We start from the raw sequence: 17,680 nt of genomic DNA on the forward strand, positions 1-17,680 counted from the left end.
CTATTCTATTTCAAATCCAAGATATTAATCAAATGTCCCCAATTAACATGGTTCAATTTTAGCAGGTAAATATCTTGATCATCCTTCCATTTGTGACCTAAATAAAAATACAGAAGTTTTAAGATACTTAAATTAGTAATCGCTTTAGCAGCTCTTCAAATCAATAACAGACAAATAAGAGTATCTTCACAGTGGAATATGGGCTATGGGATTTTTAAATAGAGCAAATTATTTATCTTAACAATATAAAAGAAATAAATTGAAGGATATTAAGATATGAAATATGGAAGAGAGAGGGCTTATCAATTTAACCAAAGTTTTCCTCTAGATTTTCTTAGAGTATTAATCTCAGTGTCAATCTCCCATACTGCACAAGTCTTTATACAGACCACCTCTATTTTCAAAAAGCCTTTTTTTTTTTTTTTAAGTTATAGATATATTTGTACATGTATTACAGTGTTGAAGGATTATGGAACATTTTTGTAGTGACTGGTATTTTAAGTTCAAAGCATTGCAATTTGATCTGGGCCTATTCTTAGTTTGAAGAACTCTTCACTTAAAACAAGTAGACTAAAACTTCTTCTAACAGATAAATCTCCTCACTTCATCTGATTTAAAATCTAATTTTGTTGCCTAGGCAAATACAACGTTTTTATATATTTTTTAAATTATCACGAGAAAAAATATCTAATTATGATACATGCATTGCAATACACTGGCAGAAACTCATCAGACTATATGCTGAACATTTACCTAAATAATCTTCCTTCTTCCTTTGTGATTTTAAAGCAGGCAAAACTCATTTCATTTTCCGTGTTTATGCCTCAGACAAAATAATGCTGTTATAACTGAACTCTTCTCAGTTGTCTTCCATCAGTGATTATTTTGAGCAACCAACTATTATGTACACAGTTCCAAAGGGCTTCATTCATTAAATTACTGAGTTAAAAAAAGCATGCTTAATTCTAGCCTAAAGCACAGATTATGGACATATCAAGTCCCAGCATAAAACACAGGAGAAATCTGGCAAAGAAACAACACTAGATTGAACCTTGATTAGCATTTGAACCTTAATATTTTAACATTGTTAAAGAATAGATTTATTTAGGAAAAAAAATAATGCTTAAAGCGCCGTATTATTAGTGACAGACAGAAAACTACACACATAGTGATGTAATGGCAAAGAAACCTCTGTGATTGTCAGAGCAGACCAACTACTGCAATTTGCCACTGTTCAGAGGCACTTTCATTGTTGAATATTGACATAGAAAAATTATTTTACCAAGTTCTTTGCAATAACAAACCAAACAAACCTCCACAATAAAACAAAAGGAAAAAAAGAACCACTTCATTAGAAAAAAGTAGAGAACTGTAAATGCCCAGGTAGCTGAAAGATCAGACACAAGGGGGAAATGGTCTGCTTCAGCAAGATCAGGAGGCTACTTATAGAAGGAGCATTTACATGTAAAGAAAAGAAGTATTTAGAACATTGCTTTTTCTGTTGTGTCTCCATGGTGGGGGTGCAAGGTGGTAGTGTGCTAAATCCAAAGCTTTTGAAAAGCAAAAAATAGTCAAAAAATAGGCTCACAGCACAAACACCTCTATGTTCATTACAGTATCCATAACACCCGGTCTGCTTCTTCTCACCTTGGAAGAAGTTGGACAGCAGATCTAGCTAAGAAATGACAGAAGACATTGCAGTACCTCATCCAAAATCCTGTCAGAATTATGTGAAGAACAACAGCTACGGTCAGCCAGGCTTATCAATTTAAATAACATTGTTACAAGCTCAGATACGGTTTTACAGAATATGTAGTAGTAGGTCTGAATTACACCACCACTACAAATCCAAGATGAATATGACAATTATCTGGAAATATGATGATACCTATTCTCTCTTCGTTATACTAATGCTACTCCTACTTTTATTCACAAAACATTTTATATGTGCCACCGCTGCTAGATTCTGGACATATTTTAACACAGGTCTCATTTCTATGCATTTATACTTGGCTAACCATCACTGAACTACTTACAATAGCAGCTGCAATGCAAGGCTACTACAGAGTTCTTCATAATTTCAAGTTCAGTGCTTCAAATTATATTATAAACTGCACACCTTTCGTAATAGAAAGTCTTACAGTTTCTTTTGTAGCATATGTGCCCTGCTCCAAAGTAAATCACACCAATTTCAGATTTTCCCACTGATAAGAGGAAGGGCCTATTTTGTCCTTGAGTCTCTTAATGCAGTACCCTTCAAGCCCTTTATTTCCATGGAAATCTGTAAAAGTTACTGATTGTTGAGTCACCTCTTGTTAACTCAATTGCACACAGGTCAAAGAAACAGTAATGAATCTACTCACAAATATGGAAGATAAAGTGGGGTTAGATGGTGTCTAGTGAATTTACAGCTTTTATTGACTATTTCTATTTGCTTAAGACTGCAATGAAAAAGCAGAACTTTCGCCTTAACAGGTGGTAAAGAAGAAATGCAGTTTAATCTTGAGGGCAAATATTTGTCAAAAGAAAGTGCAGAGTAAAATATTACAACAATAATATAAATCAAACTAGCAAGCATTTGGAAAATATATGTATTACAAGTTCATTCATATAAAAGTTCACCCTTTCCACTGTTAGCTTTGAAGGTATTTCCACAGACCTGCTCTCATCCTGCAGTTATATCTGTGCTACAAACTAAAGACAAAACTCCTGATGTGACTTGATGGCCCATCCAGAACTAGAGCTGAAATTTGTGCTGACAAAAAGTAAAGAAATAGTTAAAGAGTTGTGATGTTATTGATGCACTCTTAATTGTGAATCCTGTAGACTTTCCTGTTATTTAACCAAAACCATTCCTTGATTTGAGAACCAAAAGGAGCCTTAAGAAAACAATACTTGTTAATTTTATTTCCTAACCATTATAAGATTTTATGCAACTGAAACAATCATTTCTAGGCTTGAGACAGCTTTTTTGTTGTTTGTTTTTTACTATGGTCAAAAGCATGATATCAAACGTTGCTCATGTGACTTATATGTTTCCTGCATTTAAAAGAAAAATAAAAATATCCCCCTCACCTTGACACTGTACTGGGCAAAACATCGCTAAATTTTAGAGCACAACAGGAAAAAAACAAACTTTTCATAAACCCTTGGAATAAGGCATATCAGGAAGTGTATTAAAAATGAACTGAAAATCAGTATTACAACTATATACAACTACTGAGCAAAGACACAACTGAGAAAAACATCATGAATTACAGTGCTGAGAGGTTTTATTCCCCCTCTTCTTTGTGCTCAAAATGGTAGAATCCATTACTGTTGAGATAGAGAAGTATAGGAAGTTAAGATCAAACAAAAAAAATTATCAAATGAAAAACTGTCTGAGTCTCATTATCACTTAATAATGGTGCCAAAAACTCATATCATCAGTGCAAATTAAGGAAAAATATGAAAAACGTGACTGGGATGGATTAAATGAGGGTTTTTGGTTTTTTGTATTTTGGGTTTTTTTTTTGTGTTGGGGGGTGGGTTTGTTTGTTTGCTTTTGTTTTGTTTGGTGGTGTTTTGGGGTTTTTTTGTTTTTTTGTTTTTGTTTTGTTTTTAATCAGGCTACACAAAGTGTAAGAAACTGGATCATTACCTAAAAAGGACAACAGAAATTACATAACTTCATAGCCTATTTATTATCAGGCTAGCACAAAGAACCACAAAGGCCCAGGAAAGTGACAGCAGTGAAAAGTTCATTAAACCAAGAATCAGATGTTCAGTGCTAGAAGGAAGCACACAAACACTCCTGCTGCTACCACACTAGCACTCAGTTGTTGTAAGGGGAAAGAGGACAGCTCAGATCTATTCCCATACGGAGTTTCTGAGAGACCACTCTCTACTTTTCCTCAAAAGATCCTTCTGCTCCAATGTGGCACAAGCATTTTATGCCAAAGTAAAATATAAACACCATTATACAGCCAATAACATGTAACTGTTATGTGTTGCTGACCACAACACATGTAGCTGTTTGCTTGTCCTGTTCCTCACTTGGTTAAAATGTTTAAAGATGTTCCAGAAAAAGTGAACGCACAACAAAGAGCATAATAACCTTTAGCAGATTTTCTGAAGTTTATTTGTGAAGATTGGAATCGTTCCTCCACAAGTCAGTACAAATAGCATTTACAAAGAACGATTTAACTACTTAAAAATGTAAGTTCAGGTTGTTCTTAAACGATGCAGAATAATCTTAGCAGTCTGATTTAAGCTTTAATATATACAAGTTGAAATTACAGATAATATCATCATTTGTTTAATTTGCTTAAGATACTTTAAGTCTTTTGCCAAAATTTTCTTAAGTCAGCTCATACCAGCAAAGATGGCAAATATCTTCATCACTAATTGATCCTGAGATGCAATAATAGCTTAAAATAATGAATGTGAAACACAGAGAATTAATAATTTGAAAAAGCATTCCAAGGTTATATTATTTATACCTAAAATACTCTAAATTCTAGAGAACAAAGAGTAACAACCTGAACTACTTACGCTGAAAGCAATCAACCACAATTTTTCTAAAGTGGGCAAGTCAAACTTATCTAGAAAACCACAGTTATCAGAGAAGAGTGAATAAACAGTCAGAAATTTTCCTTAGTTGTATCAAAACTAGTGGTTTTATTTTTAATTTTAAAAACAGCACTTGAAAAATACACACAACTATGTTAGAATTTTTCCATATGCTAACTTTTCCATTCAAATCTGACCAGAAATCAACATATAAACAATATGGTTTGGGCAACCAATATTTAGCAACAAATACTAGGTTTGAGCAAACAAATCCAAATAACTGTTCATTATTTGAAAGGATCACAGAGAGCATTACAGAGATATCTTATCTGCATAATTATAAATGCCTTACGACAGGAGGTCATTAGGAATTACATTGGGATACTTTGGCCTAAAAAGTTCGATTTCCAAACACTTTTTTTTTCTTTTGAACCTTGCTCACTCATGTATAAGTCTTTAACAAGTTTCTTCTAAATAAAGCCTTCTAACATCTACTAATTTCTTTTGCCCAATCTTGTATTTTTCCTTTTGTCATCTCTCATACTCTACAGTATGAAAGTACTACAGTAATGAACACCAGACAGACATTTAAATCTCTTTACATTTCACTCACAGGGAAGATTCAATCAAAAAGACCACAAACGTGTTGAGCTGGAAGGAGCTCAAAAGAGATCACTGAACCCAATTACCTGCTCCTTGCAGGACTTCCAAAATCCTGATTTAAAAAAGTATTCTTAGTAGCCAGTAAAAGTAAGGACAATAGCAGGAATTATCATCTCTGCATGAATTCAAAAACAGTCCAGACACAAAAGCTTTAATTTACACAACATAGCTTTTACAGGAAATACTGAGATGTAAAATATCTTCACCACTTTGCTGACTGAAATGGAGATCAAATTCTGAAAAATGTTTTAAAAGCTGCTCATGGGATAGACTTGAAATATCAACAATCTTAGTAATAAACTGACTTTTTCTCATGGGACGGACTTTAAATATCAGCAACCTCAGAAAAAAAGCAAACTTCATATATAACCTAAAAAATCAGTTTGGCTGAGTGTAAATATTTACTTTTCAAAATTTAATTGCTAAGATAGACTCCCTAGACATCTGTTTCAATATGTATCAATCATCAGTAATTTCAGAACTTAAATAACCTCAAACTCTTTCTTTTTTACTACTACATTGGGTGTAAAAAAATAGGCCTTTACTGAATAGTGTCTTCCTTTCTATTTAATATCTTCAAAATTGAGAGAGCAGACATTTAATGAACCATACTAAATTTTAAAGTGTTCACAAATTACACATGTGCTGTTTTGACAGGTATTAAATTACATGAAAATAATGGTTCACCACTGCATACTCCCTTTTATTGCAATGCATTAGCATTTTGCAGCCAGAGAAGAGAGTATTGTTACACAATACGATGCCAGGAGATATCTGAGTACCGAATAAGGAGACTTGATAAATACACAATGTAAAATTATAGAAAGAATATTCTAGAACCTTCAAATAAGATTTCTCCCTTGCATGCACACCAGAAATTCTGGGTTTCAATCTAGAAATGAATTTACTATCACAAACAAAACAGTTATAGCTCCTCACATTCATGTTTTCAGATAGGTGAAAAATATACTTTTCCTTTTGAAACGTTTACAGGGCGAAAAAAGAAATAGGTGGCTAGCACTGTGATTTATAACACTGAATAGCAAATTATTACAGCAGACATTTGGAAAACCACCAATGCTTAAGAATTTTTCACTTGTTGGCTAAACAACTGCAAGTATCTTTGCCAAAACCAGAATAAAATGTCTAATCAGAAGTGACTCTTGCATAGAGAAAATAACTTATTCAGGAATCTATTTTAAGAAGAAAGCTTAACCAATTACAGAAAACACTGTGACTACATCGATTAAGTTGCACAACTCAGTTTTCAATTCCAATCTTGTTCAGAGTTTACAAGCTCAATCCCATGCTTTAGCAAGTAGAAAACTTATTCTTCCTCCAGTGGTTCACTAAAACTGAGTTCTAGAAATTAAAGAGTGTACTAGGCAAGAAATGCTGTGCCTTTCAACTACATATATTTTCAATATTTTTCCTAAGGAAATATATGGGTTATAAGGTTATTAGTCAACAATTGAGACATGTCCAACTATACTTAAACATTTAGAGACTCAATGTTATCCTTAAATTTATTTTTTGCATTTTGTTAAATACTAGTTCTTCCCATGAAAAACTCACCATGAGTGAGTCACTGAGAACTGCACAAACATATAGAAAAGTCCATTTATAAGTGGTTTAATAGGAAATCTCATGAAAATACAGCAAAGGTAACACTGAATCGAAAAAAAAAAACCAAAACCTGTGTGTGTATACACACACACACACATATAAAATATAACAGCTGTTACAATTGCCTTGGAGGAATGTTTTCAAAATATCCTCTGAGGGAAAATTACTAGTCTCTCACCAATACAGAAACTATGTCAGAGAATATATAAAAATGTATGAAATTCAAGTGAACAGGCAAAAAACAAGGAACCTTTCAAACATGAATGCTTAAGGATGTATAAAAGATAGTCAAGGTAAAATAGGTAATCGTATTACAGCTAAGATTAAATGACAGTGATAATGAGACATGTCATCATGATAAAATTTCATTATATAAAGCAATTTATGTCATATTTAAAAATATGAGTATCTAGAGTTTGAATACATGTTTTGGATATACATTAAAAGGTAATTTGAACTCAAGATCTTTCCAGAAGATATAAGAGCTGCAGATGCTCTAAACCTTCAAAGCAGAAATCAGCTTTCTAAGATGCCTCCAATTCAGTGCATGAACATTAAAACCCTGGTCCCAAAGCTAAAAAAAAAATTTCTTCAGAGCATGTACATATAGACAGCTTTATGCTGTTTCAAAAGAGCACAAAGGTAGCACTGAAAGTAAAGTATTTTGCTTCAGTTTATAATTTATCTTGCAGAATGTTAAATTCTTGTGCCAAAAACAAAATTTCAAATTAATCATCATATGCACAGAAAAACTGTTTTTCCACTTAAAGAAAAACAAATAAACAAAAACCCACCAAAACCACCAAACAACATAATTTCTACTAACCTTCAGGATCAAGGAGTTTCTCTATGCCCAGGTGTTGCCTGGCTATGTTGAATGCATGGTCTAATCGTTGTACAGGTGACTGCTGGGAAGCAACAGCGTTCCAATCAAAGAGGTCTGGTCTAAAGCAAAAAAATAAGAGGGAGAATAAGCTGCTTATTTTTTAGTCTTATTATTACTCATATATTTCAAAAGCTAAGCATCAACACAAACTTTTTTATTTTCCTAATGAAAGGTTGTGTTAATTGGCCCTGGGACTAATGAAGCTCATTCTCTAATGGGTTTGCACTCTATTCTCATCCATCTCCACCACAACCACAGTCTCTATATTTCTTATTCTCCACCAAGTCCCAACAATCTATAACCTCACATCCCTGAAGCACTGCTGCTCTCCCCCACAGCACATTGGCTTCTTCATTCCAGTCCCAAATAGTGCTTGAGTGGGAAAGATCAGCTGCTGTGGCCATGCAATCAGAACTGGCACATGGCAGGAAAGAACTGCTGAGGACATCTGGGGACCTTCCTCCTCTCCCCAGCTACCAGTCTTTCACTTCAATAAATATTTCTAAGATAGCAATTGCTTCTAAGATTATCAACTCACTGCTGTATCAGATTGAAATCAGTCAACTCGTTAGAAAATTCATAGAATCATAGAAACATTTGAGTTAGGAAACACCTGTAAGAACACAGTGTTCAACTCTTACCCCAACACTGCCAAGTCACAATTTACATGCTCTTACAGGAAGACAGAATGACCAAAACTGAATTATAGCTCAGATGCACAGTCTGAGACCTTGTATTAGCAGCTGCACTATTTGCAGTATAAATAATGTTAGACTGCACAATCTTTGGCTTTTCATCTGAGAGTTATCCATTAGGAAATCAGAATTTGTTATCAGGCACTCTGGAGAAATAAAGTTTAATCAAATACCCTGTAATTACTGTGCACATAATAGCAAGAAAAACAACTATGTTATTTGTGACTTCAATACAGTGTTCTAAATCAGAGGGCACTAAAAGGTATAATTTCAACTACAGATAAATCAAAGACATTTACACAATTTAAACTTTGAAATTAATGACAGATTTACTCACATTTTTATTAATTTTAGAAGTTAATTTTAAGTAGTCTCCTGAGTTATAAAAAAATGGAGAAAATATTCACTACATCATATTGTAAAAATGTCAAGAGAGTAAAGAATAAAATGCCCTTTATCTAGCAGTTATTCACCATTTATATACCTTTGCTATCCATCTTTTTCTGAAAGGAGTGATTTACATAGTAACAAACAAGTTATTCCAAGTTATTTTGCTCCTCACTGAAAGATGCTTAAATATTAGAGTTTTCTCCTTCCCACGTGCAGAATTATTCCAGAATATTAGTCAATGTTAATTTAATATTAAATCTGGCTGAGTAACAGGGTGGATAAAGGAGAGGAACCTTAGGCAGTAATCTCTGGGTTCACTCATGGATGGTTTAAGCCTGATCCCAGACTGGTTTGGGTACTAAAACACAGGGATGCTAAATACACACTATGTGTACATAATTAGTAAAAAATATTTTTAGCCAGTCTCTTTTAACACAGGATGGAGTTATCATTGTTCACAGCTGTCTACATGATGCTGTGTTTTCAATTTACACATAAAGAGTGCTCAGAGGAAACCAGGTATTACCAAAATGTGCTTACACAAAATCAAGACCCTCTCCTTTTCTCTTCACTCTACCTTCCCCAAACCAGTGGGAGAAGAGTGGCCAAGAAACTTGGAGGGGACATAGCCAGGACAGGTGACCCAAACCAGTAAAAGGGACACTCCATGCCACATAACTTGCTCAGCCATAAATACATAGGTAAAGGAAGTGAATGAGGTTGGGGGGTGTTTGTCTGGGGAGGTGTTTCCTGCTTGAAGAGTGCCTGGGCATCAGTTACTGCCTTTGCATCACTTGTTTTCCTATTCTCCTTTCCTCAATGTATTTAAAAGAGTCTCTATTTTGACTCAAGAGTTTTCTTGCTTCCAGTTTTCCTATTCTCTTCCCTGTCCTGGGGAAGCAGGGGGTGGAGCAAGAAAGTGGTGTTGGGTGCTCAGCTGCTGACTGGGGTCAAGCCACCACTACACTTTATTCTGCAAGCACATGGATAATTCTCAAATCCTTATTCTGTCCAGATTTAACACTAGGCATAGGATGCACAAGCTCATACAGCAAATTTAGCTTAGAGAACACAGTAGTAACCACAAAGCTGTCTATTATGACTGCCTTAAAAAACTTGGCAAGGATGTGTTGCATGTATACTACATAGTGTAAAAAAAATGGGCAAGAAAAGCCTTTAGGACAAGGGAAGGAAAGAATTGTATCCAAAACATCACCCCCCCCCCCCCTATTTTTTTTCTTTTTTCTCCTTTTTTTTCCTCTTTTAATTTGGCTTAAAGTTCTAAGCACATCTGCAATGCTCAGAGCAGCACATTATCTTCACATAATCATCTCTTGTTTGGTGATACGATATTTTATATACAGGAACATACTTTTAATCAGTCAAGACTCCACTGGGCGAGAACATGAATATTTACAATTGCTCCTTGAGGAATGTCACAATATTGTCTTATCCCTCCTGAGAAAACCTCTGTCATCATTAATAATATCTTAGATAGTCAATTTCATCAAATTTTTCAGTTGTATAATCCAGGAGGGTATTTTCAAGTTAACCTACCAAGATAGTCTTAAATTATTTCCATGGCATCATCTGTAGAGTTAGGACCCTCAATATAAGATACACAGAGTTTTTGTTAGTTTGTTTTTGTGGCTTTTGTTTGGGTTTTTTTCTCCTTTAAAAACCAAACACTCCAGCATGCACAAGTTTCAAACAACATCATATCTTAACACCTGGGTTGAACTTGCATGCTGCCTGTGTAGAGGATATGTAGCATCTCTTTCCACTCATTACAGATGGCAAAAATTTGAGCCCTCTGAGACACAGCCAGAGGAGAATTAGTAAGCTTTAGTATGTCACTGTCAGATTTTTATCAATTTTCTTAGTACTGTACATAAGCAGACAGCACAGATTCCAAGACAACTTACAAGCATATGGCCAGCTACTGCCAGTCAGCTCTGATAAGCACCAATTTAATTAATATAAAAATAAATTCATAAAGGTCTCTCTACTCCAACAGAAATGCAACTTTCCAGATTTTTCCCTTTATTGAAAGATTATGTTGCTATACACATTTCAGCAGCTCTGTCACTAGAACAACAGTGTCATGTCGTCAGCTTGAAGCATCAGCTTCTCAGTGCTATGTGTCAGGATGTTTCACTGGGTGTATTTATGTGGCAATATTGCCAAGTGTGATTATGAGAAATATTATAGCCTAGAAGATTAATAATTGTGGTAAGTGGAAAATCGCTTTTGATAATCCCTGAAACAACACTGAAACTGATTTTCAAATCACAACTCTTATTAGCTTTCTAAAGAGTTTTAAATACAGGAGGGAGGTGGTGTGTAACAGTAAAGGAAAGAAATTAAATGGAATACTGATTCTCTGCCTTCATTTGTCCTCTTCATAATGTTCAAATAATACCAAAGGAGATGAAATTTATTCTCATATCTGCAGCTTGGGTCTTGTCTGAAATGGAGCAAACCCAAGGAAAAATAACTGGCATTTCTCACTCTTCTTCCTGAACAATACAACCACATGCATTTCCAAAGAAGTTAGAATTGGGTTAGAACATGCTGAGCTTTATCTAGCCATTCACCATCAGCTCAAATAGCACTGGTCTTGTATCAGTTTATGACAACACAATGGAGAGCCGAAATTGAAAGTTTTGAGGGCTTCAATGAGAAGTTTGCATTACAAAAATCAAAATTTCTATTGAACATAAGGTAATTTTTGTATCAACAGGTCTTTCCCATCACTAGCAGAAATACAAACAAGAAAAACTAAAAAAATAAAGGGGAAAACAAACTTGAAATTTTCAAAATGTATTTCTAAGAAAAGTAAAGTAAAAAGAAGACTCCCTACATCCCCTCTGACTCCCAGTCACATAACTTGCAACAGAGCTACTTTTGCCAAACACAGAAAATTTAATCTGGAGTATAGTATTAAAAAACAAATTCTGACAGACCTCTAGGTAGAAATGAAAGTCCTGGATAAGACAAGCCATAGTTTTCCATTATTGTAGACAGAAAATAATCTTATTTAGATCATAAAATTTACCATCCCCATTTCAAGAGAAAAGTTGCGTGTTTGTTGCTTTAGCTTTTTATACAAGAATATATTGTACATCTCTTCAGAACTCTCAAAAAAAAAGTCAGGAGAGAGTAACTGATACATAACCTAGTGATTTGCTAAAAAAGATTATTTTCATACCTCTTCATCTCATTGGTTTTGCTTTTACTTTTCCTGTAAACTACTGAAGAAAACTTTTTTTTTTTTTTACTTCTGTCCAGGACCTCTTTTTGATCATGTCCTTTTCCTTCCCTCCTCACTCTGGAGCAGAAACAGCTGCAGTGGAGTACCCATTTGTAAGGCAGTCACCTGGCCTAAGTTCAAGCACTTTAAAGAACCAAGGAGGAAGATAATGAATGCCACCTGTTCCCACTTCAAAATCCTGATTACAGGGCCAGGGGAGAAAAGAAGAGCCCCAACAAAGTTAGAGGAAAAGCTCTCTCTGATATCCACCTGAAGGAAAAAAGATTAAAATAAGTAAATGTAAAAGAAGTAAAAAAAGTAAATGGGGATTAAAAGAAGTCTTTGTGATCTGGAGCCTGAAGAAGGGAGGGTTTCAACTGTAGAAGGACTGACCTCTCTTCATCAGCAAAATATTTTAGTTTCTGTGTATTCCTATGGTGATGTTGCCACTCTACAGCTGCTGCCTGTTTTTTCAGTTCAATGCAGAACATACCATCCAAGAGATCATGTACCAAGCTTTTATCCTGAAAATTCATACTCTGGGATCACTAATGTGCTCTTGGGGATTTGCCAGGCGACCTGTGTTCTAGTGCTTCTCGCACTCAGTATTGTAAGCAATTGCTAAAGAACCTAAATGTCCATGGAGACCTGGTGATTACAGAGATGGGGAAATCTACCTAAAGTAATCATTTTATAAAATGACAGAGAAAAATCGGATTAAATCAAAATATCCTGAAAGCTAGGGATTGGTGGGTTAAAAGACTATGAGAAATAAAGCTTCCCACTGCTCTCACAGCATACTATGTGGTCAGTGCTTCATGACAGTCACTCACTTTATCTCAATCCCTTTGAGGATGTGCTTAGAAAATTCACCCAGATGCAAATTACACATTACTGTCTGAAACTCTTAAAAAAAAAAAAAAAAAAAAAAAAAAACCTACAAACCAAATCAAAAAGCCACCTGTCCATAGCAGAAAATATTACATAAGAGAAATGAAAATACAACCATGCATAAAGGAAAAGGACAGTTTTGTAAAATAAATACCTTTAATGCTACCACAAAATCTGCCCTTATTTTCAGAGAGTATAAATATTATGGAAAAATCTTTGAGTAGTTTTTTTTAACAACTCTTTCATTGTTGTAGAGATTTTTGGTTAGAGGTTTTCTGTTGGGTTTTGGAGTTTTTTCTATTTTCTTGGTTTGGATTTTGTAGAAGTCTAGGAATGGACCTAAAATTGGGAAGAAGTACATACACCAGGCACCAGGTCCACTGTATCAGTTAAATATCATACCTGATTTTTAAACTACAGCTATCCTTTCTTATGACTAACTCTGCTTCCATTCCTGTCAAGGCAGAAGAATAAAATCCAAGGATGAAAGAAAGAAAGAAGAGAGCATCTGGGCCAAACTTTACAGAGAACAAGGAAACAGACACGAAAGAAGCAGAACAGGAGAACTGGAGAAACAGAGAATTCTGAAAAAACCCCCACAACTCAGACTGGGTAAATTGATGAGGGAAAACAGAGGAGCAGTGTTTTGTCATCAGAGTGTTTATCATTCTATGCAAATAAATCACAAAATATTTATAAAGCATAGGATGTGTGAGACACCAGATTTCTCTGAGAATTCATGTAAATCACTCTTGGGAAAACTTCTCTTCAGTGTATATTCAAACCGTCTTTTTTATGCAATAAATCCAAGACACTTTGACTCCCAACAAGTCGCTAATGTACCTGCATCTTAATGTACCTCAAACACCTAGAGTGATTGAATTAGGCTCCTTAGAGAAGGTTTTTTATTATTATAGGATATATTTAGGAGTTCCTGAGGCACTGATGGTCCTAGTGTACCTATTTAATTGATTCCATCAGGAATCTTGGAGGATAATTCAGTGTTCCCACACACTGAACATGAAATGCAAAGTCAACAAAAATCAAAGATCATTGGTTCATCTTAAAAAATACTACATCAGGGCTTTGGAGGAAATGAGGAAATGAAACTTTTGCAGAGAACTTAGTGACTGAAGTCCAGAAGATGACTGGTGTGTCTTGGAGACTTGCCTCCGGGAATCTGACCGAACACTTGCCATTTCCCAGATAAGTGCAGTAACTACTGGGCAAGAGACAAGACTTCAGTAGAATAATTCTTCACTTCTATCAAAAATAGGCTCACTGTGCAGAAAGCTATGCAAGATTTATGGCAGCAGACAGAAGAGGAGTAAAAGCAGGCTTAAGTTTTACAGCCCTGAATTACAAAACCTGAATAAAGTGCATAAATTCCAGTAAGGAGGAAATGAATGTTCATCTAAACTTTGCACTGAACTGAACACAGCAGTGCACAAAGTCTGACATAGGACATAGAGATTTGTCTAGACAATCCCAGTGTGGTTTACTGGCAACTGCATTCCCCAGCCAGGGACTGATCCTGAAAAAGTTCCTCTGTTCAGACTTCTGAAGCTATTTCTACAGAGAAGGACAAAAAAGAATTTCTGATTACTGATTTCAGACACCAGATATTGCATGCTCGGCAGGACCATATATATGAATATCTGAGTATCAGATACCCTAATCAAGAAACAGGTAGTCTCGTATGGTCTCTGGGTGGAAAGATATTGTGGAGAGATGACTGCAGGTAAAATCAGAGGAAACTGAGAAGTTATATTCACATCCTAAGAGATGTAACAATGGTATGGGAATTTTAGGGAAAAACACATTTGTGGCTCCCTGGATGGAATGTGGTTGATATGCTTGAAACCTGCTCCAGGACGGTTCCCTGCACAGTGGGATTGTTTGTCAGTTTTTCCCATTGTCTTGGGGTTTGAGAGCCCTGCTCACCATCTTCGCTTTGGTCCCAGCTGCCACATGGAGCAGCATGTGAAAACAGTCCCCATCTTGTCTTTGTCCCCATCAGGTATGTGACCTGCAGGAAATGTCTGTCATCTTCTTGTCCCGATTGCCGTGTGGAACTAAGGCAAGGGGGTGACCATCTTTTTGTGAGAAAAACACCCTCTCTTTCTGTGTACTTCTGTGCTTTTTATTGCTGTTGTTGCTGTGTGTTTCTTATTCTATTGCTGTTTGCTTTCAGTAAACAACCCAAACCAACTCAAAGTCTTCTTTTGTCCCTCCCTTGCCAGAGGGGACAGAGGAAAGGGAGTGGCTTATTTGGAGTTTAATTTCTGGATAGGGTTTAAACCACTACATTGTTAAAAAGTTCAGCTCCCTAATAATTTGAGTGACCTTGCAGGACAGTCCCCTTTAAGAGAGAAGTATAGTAGTAGAAGAAGAGAGGTTGGGAGGTTTATCACATTGGGAAAAGCAATCCTGCTTTAGAAGCAGCAGTGGCAAGAAATGGGTCTTTTTGATAGGCTGACTTGCACAACTTCCTTAAGCCACGTACACAGAACCCCCAGGGAACTCTGAATTTCTAGAGACAGAGTTCTATACAGCATAGACTAAAAAAAGGCAACTTCTGAGAGAGACTAAAACCTCAAATCAGCTGGTGGAATAACATGAAAGGTTTAGAAAACAAAGGCTACCTTCTCCAGCTGTGTCCTTGTGAGGCAAATTCATACTTTCAATTCAGCAGCTATGAGAGGCTTTCAACAAACACCACATTTTCCCCCTCCAAGTACCCACAGGAAAATCTCCTTCTCCCTCTGGGACAACCTCAAAGGCTTAGTTTTGGAGCTACTCCTTGCTCTTCTCAAAAGTTTCCAAGTTTGTATTCTTTGGGAGTATCATCCTGGTACACACACTGAAATTCCAGAAAAGGGTCTGAGCAGTGTATATTTGGTTGTGCTGTGAAAAGCTCTCCCTCCCCAAGAGGATTTAGTACAACACAAAACGCAGCACCCAGGTCAAAGCAAATGGTTGCTCACTTAAAAGATGCTGAAACACAGAGAGGAAGCAGCTAAACCCTCCACATAACAGACAGACCGCCCTCAAGCCCTGTTACAGACATCTGTCACAAGCTTACTGAAACAGTGAACAGCTCCTTTTCCTACCTGTGGCTGTGGAGGAGTGCATTGAAAGCCAATCCATCAGACCAGCTAGTGGTGAAATTGGTAACGTTGACCTGTGGGTATTTGCGAGTCGATTGACGGACCCAGCTCAGCAGAATCATCTCACTGTTTGTCTGCTGCAACCCAGCCATGATGTTTTTCATTACATCTTTGACCTGCATCCAAGACAGAATTTGATCAATGATTGAACTTATTAAAAGCTGACTATTTCTTTTCTTAAAATGAAAAACCTTCAGTTAAATAAATTTCAACCTTAAAGAAAAGCTCCTAAGTAATTAAAGAACATGCTTGTTTTCACAATGTAATGACAGCAATCAATTCTAAATGCTTAAAGATAACAGCTATTGACATGCACTGAATACATTCATCCCTGTGGCACAGGTGAAGCAGGGACAGAGAAGGCACATTTGTTAGCATCACTTGTGGTAACAGAGCTCTTTCAAACTAAGTATTTCTCCTTGTGTTTTTTTTTTTCTTTTTTATCTGGAAATAAATCCTTAGTTAATATGATACCTTGCAGCAAAAGTTGATAAAATGATGAATAGCATTCTTCTCTCATTGACAGAGTTGAAATAGTATTGAGGCAAAATAAATTTCTGCACAGCAGATAATGTTTTTGACTTAAAGGTGCACACTACATTTGCATGCATGCACTTGGACAAAAAGTCAATTTCATTGCGTGCATTAAAAGGGTACTGCATATGTTTCAATTTTATTATTTTAATGAAGTTAATATTCCTTTTTCAAGAGAGAGAGTTTATCAATCTACAAAAAGCCTAAAGGCTTTTAAAAATGCTATCCTAGAGTTTGACATAATGCAGCAGATTTTTTATTTCCTATCAATTTCTTTACCAGTAAAATAGCACATAAAACTTCTATTAAGAATTATTTTCCTGTCAAGTAACACCTTTTAAATTATTGCTTTCTCCATATATCTTTTAGAATAGCAGCTCTTTTAAAATATTCCCTAAAACATAATTTAACTATAAAGTTGCTTATTGCTGCTTATTCACTTAGGGAATATTGCATTTCATTATCATTTTCCCCCTGAACTGCTCTGCTGCCACTATCAGTCAGTCAAAGAATAACATTCAGGACAGAATCTACTTTATGATAAAGAGTGGACCACTTTGAAACTGTAAAAAAATTTAAGATAATATGCAGAAGCTGTAATCTGCAAGAACAATCAACAACAACAACAAAAATTAATTACCATGATATTGTAGAAAAAACAGAGATAACCTTTTATTGTTGAGTATGGTAAGTTGCTCACTAGTTTCACAGTAATTAATTCAATCATTTGATTTTGTGAAGATATGAATTACTGAAATAACATCTTGGGTTTGCATCTCAAATGCATATTGTCCAAAGAGTATCAGTGCTCTTAATTTTCCTTTTGAGACTTAGGTGTAAACTTTACATGTTATTAGTTTCATAGATGGAAGGAGAAATTTATCCCCTCTAAATTTCATGGGATATGTTCCTGCTTTTCGCCCTAAATTGTTTTTTGCACCAATGAAAATTAATATAAATTCTGTCAGATAAATATTTTATAGTTGTCTCCATTTTTCCATCAGGAGACAGAAAATAAAGT

The 17,680-nt window shown here is 35.5% G+C and overlaps 1 protein-coding gene across 9 annotated transcripts in view; it reads right to left on the minus strand.

The window, feature by feature from the left end:
- The window catches only part of DMD (dystrophin), a 978,823-nt gene that overhangs the window by 763,487 nt on the left and 197,656 nt on the right, over positions 1-17,680 (minus strand). For all 9 annotated transcript variants that reach the window (XM_066314017.1, XM_066314023.1, XM_066314021.1 and 6 more), the window contains 2 exons: positions 16,069-16,241; positions 7,667-7,785 (listed from right to left, as the gene is read on the minus strand). In XM_066314017.1, coding sequence (XP_066170114.1) covers positions 7,667-7,785; positions 16,069-16,241 — 292 coding nt within the window. The remainder of the gene's footprint in view (positions 1-7,666; positions 7,786-16,068; positions 16,242-17,680) is intronic.

This window comes from Sylvia atricapilla, chromosome 2 (genome assembly GCF_009819655.1).
Source record: "Sylvia atricapilla isolate bSylAtr1 chromosome 2, bSylAtr1.pri, whole genome shotgun sequence".
NCBI classification, from domain to species: domain Eukaryota; kingdom Metazoa; phylum Chordata; class Aves; order Passeriformes; family Sylviidae; genus Sylvia; species Sylvia atricapilla.